The sequence below is a fragment of the Nicrophorus vespilloides genome, unplaced genomic scaffold (assembly GCF_001412225.1).
Source record: "Nicrophorus vespilloides isolate i.1.1-1 unplaced genomic scaffold, Nicve_v1.0, whole genome shotgun sequence".
Classification (NCBI taxonomy): Eukaryota; Metazoa; Arthropoda; class Insecta; order Coleoptera; family Silphidae; genus Nicrophorus; species Nicrophorus vespilloides.
Genome location: NW_017099268.1, coordinates 16,201 through 27,145, shown reverse-complemented (window position 1 = coordinate 27,145; position 10,945 = coordinate 16,201). Strand labels below are relative to the sequence as shown.

General features: G+C 38.1%; 2 protein-coding genes across 2 annotated transcripts; one reads left to right on the top strand and one right to left on the bottom strand.

The window, feature by feature from the left end:
• Positions 1 to 5,560: 5,560 nt before the first annotated feature.
• Positions 5,561 to 6,818, bottom strand: LOC108564282 (major royal jelly protein 2). The gene has a single exon (XM_017923281.1). The coding sequence runs from the start codon at positions 6,793 to 6,795 to the stop codon at positions 5,677 to 5,679; it is 1,119 nt and encodes a 372-aa protein (XP_017778770.1). The 5' UTR covers positions 6,796 to 6,818; the 3' UTR covers positions 5,561 to 5,676.
• On the top strand, positions 6,746 to 10,905 carry LOC108564281 (major royal jelly protein 1). Its single transcript, XM_017923280.1, has 2 exons — positions 6,746 to 6,824; positions 9,610 to 10,905. Exon 2 carries the CDS (start codon positions 9,693 to 9,695, stop codon positions 10,809 to 10,811), a length of 1,119 nt encoding a protein of 372 aa, XP_017778769.1. The 5' UTR covers positions 6,746 to 6,824; positions 9,610 to 9,692; the 3' UTR covers positions 10,812 to 10,905.
• The last annotated feature ends 40 nt before the right edge of the window (positions 10,906 to 10,945 follow it).

The window sequence follows — 10,945 nt, the reverse complement described above, 5'->3', positions numbered from 1 at the left end:
GGCAATCCTTTGCGCAACACGAATTTCACGTCATTTACATACGCACTTCTTATTTCTTTTCTTGTTTCTCTTTCATTCTGAGTTATTTTTATTTTGTTTTTTTTACGTAAATACTCTTCTCCTACGTTTCGTAACAATTGCGTGCGATTCCTTCCAGCGATGACAGCTGTCAATGTCATCATGATTCAGCCTCTTGAGCAACGGCTTTTGTTTCGGGCTCTTATAAAACGCTCTCACTTAATTAAACGTCGACGATTTAGATTTTACTTTATTTATTTGTTTCTTTTCCATTTCTTTCTTCTTCTGGTAACCTTCGGGGCCGCAAACGCGGAAATTCCTTCTCGGCAACGAAAAATCGCGGAGAATTACACGCGCACAGATGGAAGCAAAAAAAATAATTGAATACGAATTCTCGGTCGCGCCCACTACAATACAAAAAAAAGGCTTCGATTGTTCGGAAACAAATGCAACTTTGCTTTTGTTTCAGCTGAATTTCGTGTTGATCGAGCGATCCTAGTTTTTAATCGATTTTGAAAAAACAAAAAAAAAATACTTTGACAGGAAATTGTGCAAGTTATGTAAAGGTTTTTTGTTTTTGTTTTGTTTATCCTTGTTGTAACTGAAATTAATGTTTAATTTTTGTTTATTGAAGCAAATTTTGCAGCCATTGTTACCGGTCAATTACTGTGACAATTTACTCGTTCAATTGAAGGTTAGATCACACATTTACTAGAACAATGCAGCAGATAAGTACGAATTGTGACAGCTGTCAATGTGACAGTTTATATTATTTACCATGGAAACAAAGAGCTCGCTTTGGAAGACTTGATTTTACGAATGCGAACGGAGTAGACAATATTATTAATAATAAACTGAGGTGAGATTATTAATATTGTTTATAATATTTAATAGACGGATGTCGGGATAATTCCGAAACGATTTCGTTCCGATGGGCGCGTCGTTGCTAACTGCTAGCTAGCCTAGCTCTAGCCACTTTTCACTAATGCCTTGAACTTTACACATTTTCTGCTGCTGCTGCTGCTGCAACATGATCATATTTCTACTTACTTAAGACAAAGAGTGTTTATTTAATTACTTATTAATGTGCAACCGTTTCCTCATTTCGATGAGTTTCCTCAAACCAAGATTTTCAATTTGAATCAAAACTAGATAATGAAAATAAAAGACTGCGGAGATTCGTTGACCCCAAAAGAGAATTAATTACGCAAAGCAAGGATAAATTTGAATATTTTACGCACGTCAAGACAACGCAGACTTGAGTTAATTTAGATATTAGCATAGTTGTCACTAATTAAAACATCTGAATTTTATTATTTTTTTTGTTGAAAATAATATCACCATGGTTACAGTATACTTTATAATGAGATAATTGGTAAATTCGTTACGCTTGAATTGCAGCAAACACAATTCGTATTTATCGGAATTAGAATTTATGTTGGCATTAATATATAAAGAGAGAAAGAAAAAAAAAACAAGCAGTAGCAGTTACTTTGGTATTCGAAGTTGGTAACGTAACGAAGAATTAATAATTGTCGTTTGTAAAATTTATCGTTTTGTTTTGACTTGAGCTTTGGTTGTCCTTTCGATTTATCCGCGACTGTGATTTACGATCAACGTAACATGGGTGGAGTTGCCGAGAAAGAAGTATTGGAATGAGCAATAACAACAAGAACAAAAAAACCTGGACAAATTTGATCAAAAAACGACATTAATTATTTATTTATTTCTGTACACAATGTATGTAGAAAGTCTCGAGGCCGAATTGCAAATCATCGCATACTACAACGCACGCTACTGAGTGATCTATTTGTTACATGTTAAGTGACAAGTAGTGAGGAAGATAAAGAAATGCGTGCAATTAACGAAATTATATTTCTATTATTAGTGGTATTGGCGTAATCCGTTGCATATTTGCAATTGTTTATTTGCGAATGCGGGACGGACGACATTGTTTTGGAACATGAATGGAAATGTTTACGGTGCGGAACAGCAAACAAATCGAACGACTGTTTACAAACCGCTCGCTCGATGTTTATAAACACGCCACGGGCTCATCGCAACTCGTCGTCGTTTGTACAACAACAAACAACAATTGCAGCGTTTTCGCAAGCGAGAATAAAAAAAAAACCGTCGCCGCCAGTCAACTATGTCTCCATCTGCTGCACTCTACAGCTTCTATATTAAATTGAAAAAATCTTTAGTAATTGTCAGGATCGTTCAATTGTCAGGAGCTTTTTAAAGCGATAATTTTTCATTACTTCATCTTTAAACGGTAATTACAGCCAAGTACAACAATCAGAGAGTCGAATCCGGTTAACGGTTACGTTCCAAGTAAATGTTTATCGTTCCACATTCGGTTTCGGTTCGTCTTAAAAATTTCGGTTCAGTTTCGATTGAAATTAAATCAAATATCAAATTTTGGTTTATTTTTATTTACCAAATTCCCTTCTTACTGCTGTTATAATATTAAAAATACAAAAAAAAATAAACCTCAATTAGTGATTAGTTCAAGACATCCACTTAGTAATGTTTCTTCGGTCATCTTTACAGTAATATCCTTTTTTTAGTGACTTTCATTTGAGTTTGTTCTAATGTTAGTTGCGCAAGACTTGTGCTTGTCCTTTCTTCTTAAAATTTTCTCTTTTTAGTCGGTGGTTGATTGGTGGTGTTTGGGGCTTTATTTCTATTGATGATTAAGCGTTCCTACACAATTCGGACTTAATGGTTTTGTTGATTATGTATTTGTTTATTTGAAAAAAGAATTAAATGTATTCAAAGAGATTTCATTCTTCATGTCTCTTATACATTGTCTACCATCAAAGAGCATACTTGAAATTAATTAATTAATATTGTCGTGTCCCGGGATGGAATATCTCTGAAACACTGTGGAATACTTTGTAGTATTGTCGATGTTGAGTCCTAGTGGATTTTATGGAAGAGACTAGATTAAAGTCAGTGTACTTAATAGTATTTATTTAACACTTAGATGCTGGTGATTCTTAATCTAGCTTCTAGTTGCTACAAGCATAGGTTGTTGGTCAAAAGTAGAGTCAAACTAGAACTGTTACTAGGACTAGGTTCTTCCTTAAAATAACATAAGTGTCGTCTTATATGCAAGAAGACGTCTTGAATACAGAGGGAATTTGTTTATGTCTCTCGCTGTCAGTAAGGTGTAAAGAGTCATAAAGATTGGTTCAAGATTGTAGCACAAATGGGTTGTAAAACTAAGAAAATATGAGAAACAGAGCATTTCTCCAAAACGGTTTTATTACTCTAATAATGTGGTTGGCCACAACAATATAATGAAAAAAAAGTTAATTTAACCGAAATTAACCGGTTTTTTTTAAATTGAACAATTTTTCGTTCCGGTTACAGTTACGGTTCAGTTAAAAATTCCGGTTAATATCGGTTTTCATCTCTCCGACAGCAATGTTCAAGTTTCCATTCTATTCTATTATAGTTTCTGAGAAAATCACTCTAATGTAAAGACACTGCTGCATACATGAATAATATTCACCTACAATAATTAATTCTCAATCAACTTATTAGATTATATACAATTTACACTTGGAAGAAACATTATTGTTTTGTTGTTTTTGTTTTTTTTGACCTCAACACAGTTTAACACTTTAGAATTGCTAGTTTTCTATATGTGAGAATTTCCAATTGGAAGTCGTGATTCACGCGCATATTTATTAATAATTTACAATTTACAAACAAACGGTGTGAAGAATGCCATTTTCCGTTGCGCAAACGATCTTTAGGAATTGCGAATTTGCGCAAATCGCAGTTGCTATCTCCAATTCCGATTGGATGTGAAAAAACAAAAGTGTAATGACATTTCAAATGAATGACAATCAGAGCGTGCGTACGCATAACACAAGAAGTGTCGTTCGAAAATGCGTAACGTAACGTAACGTAAGTTGGGGAAGAGGTGAGGTTTCGTTTTTCCGTGTTAAATATCAGAGCGTGAAAATATCAGATCGGGGAAAAACGCAATTCAATTGTCACCGTTTCTTCGTGACACATGGAAATCGAATCGAATTGACAAACGCCGCCCGCGATCCTTTGCACAACACTTGACAATCTTATCCTCCTCTTCCACCTGCTGCTGCTGCTCCCATTCATTGTACCTAACCTACACTCTCTAAGCCGTTCTTCCGGACATATATATTTGCAATAATTATTCTCAAGAACCTGTTATTGTGCTTAATAATTGCCCACTGGCATTGCATTTCTTCGCGATTAGCGTTGATTTATTTACGGAATCTTGCGCTTTTCTCGTTCCATATTTGCTTGCGATTTGAACTAAATTTAACAATTCCATATTACAGAAATTCTATTCCCCTTTATTAATTAATTAAATTAATTGTAATTAATTAATCCATACATATTTATACATTAATTATGCACGAATCTAATAATTTATTGCTGCTCCCCTTTATTATTATTACTATCATTTTTTTGTTGTTGCATGAATATTTTTCCAATTATGCATTTCAAAATTGGCTTTGAACGTATATGGCGATCGCAAGGAGTGTAACGTTTTAATTATCAACTGCATTTTATTCACTTATTTGTAATTCAATTAGTTGTGATTGACTTTTTTGTGTGTATTAATTTATGTCATAACATTGACATATGCCATAAAATCAAACGATGTTGTTTTGTTTTTTTAATTTAAATGTCATATCTCTGACTTGGGGATATTCATTTTTTCTTAATTGGTACTCGGTGCCTTGTGTCAATTTTACCTTTTGTTAATTGTTGATGGTTTATTGATTTGATTGGTGTTGTTTCATTGAGTTGCGAATTTCATCTGCAAATTGTATATGTAAGTTGCTCTCTAATGATTGATTTAGTGCTAATGTTTCGATTCAGGTTCTCGCAGAAGTTGTATTAATTTTATAATAGTTAGTTTAATTTCTATTTGGACATGTCAGTTTTTATTTTCTTAATTTAAATCTGGGGATATTCATTTTTTCTTAATTGGTACTTAGTGCCTTGTGTTAATTTTACCTTTTGTTAATTGTTGATGGTTTATTGATTTGATTGGTGTTGTTTCATTGAGTTGCGAATTTCATCTGCAAATTGTATATGTAAGTTGCTCTCTATTGTTTGATTTTATGCTAATGTTTCGACTCAGGTTCTCGCAGAAGTTGTATTAATTTTATAATAGTTAGTTTAATTTCTATTTGGACATGTCAGTTTTTGTTTTCTTAATTTAATTCTGGGAATATTTATTTTTTCTTGATTGGTACTCGGTGCCTTGTGTCAATTTTGCCTTTTGTTAATTGTTGGTGGTTTATTAATTTCATTGGTGTTTTTTCAATTAATTACGAATTTCACGTGCAAATTGTATATGTAAGTTGCTCTGTAATGATTTATTTAATGCTAAAGTTTCGATTGAGGTTCTCGCAGTAGTTGTATTAAAAATTGTATTACTTTTGTGATAGTTTCTATTTGGGCATGTCAGTTTTTGTTTTCGCTAACCTACTTCGATATTTCGATTGGTGTTTTTTGTTCGCAGGTTGTCGCATTGGATTAATTATTGAGGCGAGTTATTGGGATTCAATTTATTGACTCAATCGACGATGTAAATGTAAGTGTTTTGCAAAGAAAAAAAAAATGTTGTTTTGAAAATTGTTTACAAAATTATTCATCACAGGTTTTGATCAGTGGATGGACGACCATGTTGGCGCCCAAGCATCCGGCGGTGTTGGCGATGTAATCGTGGAAGTTGGACTCGATGGCCCACATCAGTCTCTTGTATCCGGGGACGACCTGGGTGGGAAGACGGCATTCGTTTCCTTTCTGGACGATCACGAAGTTCTCCGGTTTGTAGCAGCTCTCGCTGTTCCAGATGTAAACGTCGGATTCACCCTTGTACCTGAAGAAGATGCCGGCGCCGTTGTCTGATCCCAGCATAACGGTCTTGACTCCCTCCTGCTTGGCTCCGACCTCGACGATGGCGCCGGCGGCTTGTCCGTTCTGCAGGTTGATGGACTTGATGGAGTACATCTTCGGGGAGGAAAGGTACGAGAAGTAGAGGGCGTTTCCGCAGCTCTTGCGGACGAGGGCCAAGTAGAGGACATCCTTTTGGGTGTTGGCGCAGGCCGGTGGCAGCACAACCCTGTATCCTTTGTTGTCGAAGACATCGTAGACGACGAGGGTGGCCGCTCCGGCGTCGGCGACGTACACGTAAGCCTTGCCGTCGGAAGCGTAATCAACGACCAGGTATTGAAGCCTGCTGTTGGCGGAGATCAGGGTGCTCAAGTCGATGACCTTGATGACCTGTCCGGTCTTCATGTTGATGCCGACGACCTTCGGTGGGCAACGTCTGACGGGTTGTTCCAAGGTGTTTACGATGCCGACGTCCAAAGCCCAGAGGATGTCCATTTGATCCAAGAAGATGTCGACGACGGATTGCAGGGCGTCGCAGTTGCCCTCCTCCTGCATGGGCCAGCACGGGAACGGGGTGAGACTGGCTTGGCATCCCTTTGTCCTCAGCGAGAATTTGGCTAGGGTGAACGGAACTCCGTGCTTGTACCTGGGCAGAGCGACGATCGCATCCTCCTTGTAGATCTGCATCCTCGTGGCGATCACGTTCTTGGGCACGTAACGGCCGGACGAGATGTAGATGCTCTTGGTGCTCTCGCATGGGAAGTTCATGTTGATCCCGTTGAGTTTGTAGCTCAGATCGGGGATGAGCCTGTCGCATTGAGCGGCGGCTACGGCCATCAAGGCAGCCAAGCAGAGGAATCGGAAAGCCATATCTAAGGAAAGAGCAACAGCAGCACCAGGTCAGTAAATCAGTATAATCACATGTATTCCATCTGTTGCGTGTTCGCAATCAACGTACCTGTCGTATCGAAGTTCACAGAACTTTGGATGCCTTCCGATCATCGCGATACGCTTTATATATTCAATCGTTATTTTGGTTTCGCCGTACCGTAAGCATGCATGCATTTTCATAACAAACAAACACACAATTTCATGGACGGCCATGAATTTCCTGACGACCGCTTTTTGTTTTTTCTGCTGACGAACCGTTGCAAAAGTGCTTCGAATGCAAGCGACCTTGACCATCGTCAAGTCTTCTATAATTAACATTCTTCGCACCGCATCCTATTTCGTTAATCAGATGATCTTTAAATTGAATATTACAATAAGAATGTTCATGCAATACAAGAATTTCGTGGTCTATGGTCATTTGGAATAGAAAACCTCCTAACTCATATATAATTACTACAACTACTATTATTTCTGTAAATTGAACAAGACCCGCGAGCAGAAGTATTATGTTATTAACTCGTGTTTCGTTTTTTTTTATTCATTTAATATTAGAAAGACATGCAGCAAGGACGCAAATAGTATTATTTACTTTATAATAATTAACGTCGATCTCTTTTTGCTTCTTATTTCATTAATACTTGTTCTATCTGTTATTAGTTTTATAATTGTTTGGATGCAGAATAACTGAACTGACAATTTCTGCATTCTTAAAACTAACATATTTGCGAAATCTATTTAAATAGATGCCGTAACAAGGATTAAGTAATGATTTATAAATATTTGGTCTGTACGACGTTTATAAATTGTGATTTCTGATTGGGCAAATTCATGCCGAACAATTGAACTTGACATGCATACTGTTTCTAATTACACGTCCAATAAGCATATCGCACTTATTATTAATAATAATAATATTGCTGAGAGTTATTTGATGTTGAGCGGAAACTGGCAATGAATTACGGAATAAATTTCAATAGGAAATCGCGAGAGGAAAAAGTAAAAGTGAAAAATGACTTGTTTACATGTCACTCGTCGCGAGAAAAAAAAACCACAATCGCGTTTCAGGTGTCTTGATTGTTTGTTTCTCTTTCTGTTTGTCACTTTGTTGCTTCATTTTACTTTTAGAAAAATGTTAATTACGAATTTGAATGTTGACTCGAATCATATTGATGATAATTAATGCAAAATTTCATTGCATTTCTGTTAGATAACGTCTCATTTTCGAAAGCTATTAATCATTATGTTTGATATTTACGATTATGTAAAATTATAATTAAATCAATTTTTGGTTTTGTTTAAAATATGTTTAATTTGACCCAGTTTTTAGAGCAAACGGCTATCGACCTATGTTTTTCTATCTGTATATTCAATAATATTCGTTGATTCTAGTCTTCATACAAAACGTTTACAATTGATGGTAGCGCTCTGAACTTTGATATAATATGAAGCCGCCAATATGCATTATTAATGAAGCTGAAATGTGATTTAACTTTGTCGCAGTTCTGAAATCGGGAACGGAAAGAAAGGTTATTTATTCATGCGAATTGTGATCGAGTTACGCGTCGAAACAAAACCCGTCGTCATTATGTAAGGCTGTATGTTTTTTGTTTTTTTTCACTTTTATAGTTGTTGCATGTTTTGCTAAGCAAATCTGTGTCAAATATTAAAGTTTGGCATACATTTTTTTTTTGCAACAATTATTATTTATTTATGTATTCGTTTTCTCCTGTTTTGTTCTCAGACTGTTATCTGTTTCAATTGTTGTGCGGAATCTGCGCTCTTTCAATTGTAATGCGAAAAAGAATCGTCTTTTTCGGAATTCGGGGCGCGGACTTGAGCGGTTTTTACCTCGAACGAACGAAGCCGCCTAGATCAGATACAGATAGATATGTGCAAGTTATTCAGCGCCGGTCGTCGTCGTTTGTACTTTCTAAAACGCGAAATCCACCTACGCAAGGAACTTGTCCGCATTTTACATGTCGAATGATGATCAATCCGGTATGCGTTTTGCATCGGTGGTGCGATGTTGGGAAAACTAAGGAAAACCGAAAACAAAACATAAAACAATGCGATTCTGCGATAGTTCCAAACATCGATGACTGGACGTAAATGCTTTGCACAATCGTTGCTGGAAACAAACACACCTTTGAATTTATTTGTTTTTTTTTTCTTTTCTTTTAATATTATTTATTCCGTTTGGCCAATTGATTTTTATGCTTTACTTTTCCTTTGCAGGTTTGCTTTTTTCTCAATTATTATTATTATGTGGTTTCTATATGTTATTTTTTTGGATTTGCGTAATTATCACGTTTAATTGGCTTGATTGATTTACAACCGACACTTGTTACATATATGTACACTTTCCTTACTTTTGCTTTAATCACATTAGTTTTTAATACATCTTAAAGAGTAATATATGATAACCAGTCAAAAAACAAGTTGCTACGCTATCTATAAATGGAGATTGTCGTTCGGTCCGAAACAACTTATTCTTATTATAAATATTTATAAGTAATTGGTGCGCTTAATAATAATAATGTGTCCGCATAACGTACGTTACAAAGTTGTAATATAAAATTGAAAGACTAAATTGCGAGTAAAGTATTGTTTATGTTTAGCTTTTGGTGTGAAATTGTGCTGCAACATCGGTTTGTTCTCTTCGCGAGCGGCGGTTCACACTTTGTTTGTTGATTTTCGTTGTTAAACAAAGTGTTTTAAAACACGTACGACCTTTGCGGCTGAATGCAAAACAAATTCTTTCAATATATAAACGCGTCGGTCGATTGATTTCAGCACACACACTCACAACATCCGTTCCTCTTCAGCGGTGCTGCAAAACGGTTCGATCCAGGAAGGAAGCAAGCAAAACGAAAAAGATGCTGAGCAAAGTGTTCATCGTGTCGGCCGCTCTTCTGGCCCTCGCTTCGGCCTCCTGCGACCGGGAGCTGATGAAGCCTGTCGAATGGTCTGGAGGTAGCTTCGAGTGGCCGTGCGAAGCCACCAAGAAGATCTACGTTTCATCCGGAAAGTACATCAGCAAGAACATCATCGCGACCAGAGGACAGATCTACAAGGACGACGTCATCTTGGCTCTGCCCAGGTACAAGCCCGGAGTGCCGGCCACCCTCGCCAAAGTCTCGCTGAAGCAGAAGGGTTGTGAGGCTGTCCTGCAACCGTTCCCGTGCTGGACCTCGCAAGAGGAAGGCAACTGCCAGGGACTTCAATCCGTCGTCGATCTCTACTTGGACGCCCAAGAAATCCTCTGGGTTTTGGATGTCGGCGTGACGAACACCTTGGAAGCACCGGTCCGTCGTTGCCCTCCGAAGGTTCTCGCCATTTCCATGAAGACCGGTAAACTGCTCAAGACTCTGGACTTGTCCGGATTGGTTGCTCAAGCCTCCAGGTTGCAATACGTTTGCGTTGAATACTCCGCCGACGGTCGTCCGTTCGCCTACATCAGCGACGCCGCCACCCGTTCCATCCTCGTCTTCGACATTGCCGGCAACAAGGGATACAGGGTCATCCTCCCCAAGGCCATCGTCGCCGGAATGAACAGACGCGACGTTCTGTACATTGCCCTCACCCGCAAGGGATGCGGTAACAACTTCCTCGTCTTCACCTACCTCTCATCCGGCCGCATGTTCCAAATCAGAACCGACTACCTCCGTTCCGGATCGACCGCCGGTCGCGTCCAAGATTTGGGCCCGAAGCCAAGCAAATTGGTCGTCCTGGGAACCGATCTGGGATCTGCCGTGTTCTTCCGTTTCGAGGGTAAACCTGAGATCTATCGTTGGGACACCAACACCGCCTTCCAGAAGGAGAACTTCCAGGTGGTCTACAAGTCGCCCAACTGCCTTCTGGCCACCCAAGCCATGCCCGACCTCAGGAGGCAACGCATCCGCGTCCTCGAGTCCAACTTCCCCGATTTCATTCAGAACACCGTCGGCTGTGGCGCGGTTCAACAAATCAACCTCATGTCCGGCAGTTGCAACTAACTCTTCTGGTTTATTTTTTTCTTTTGAAGTTGATGATGAAGAGGAAGAAGAACGAATAAAGGCATTTCATTTCATGTGATAATACAATTACAAACTGATCGTTTACTATAAACTTACTTAAAACACAATCCTCC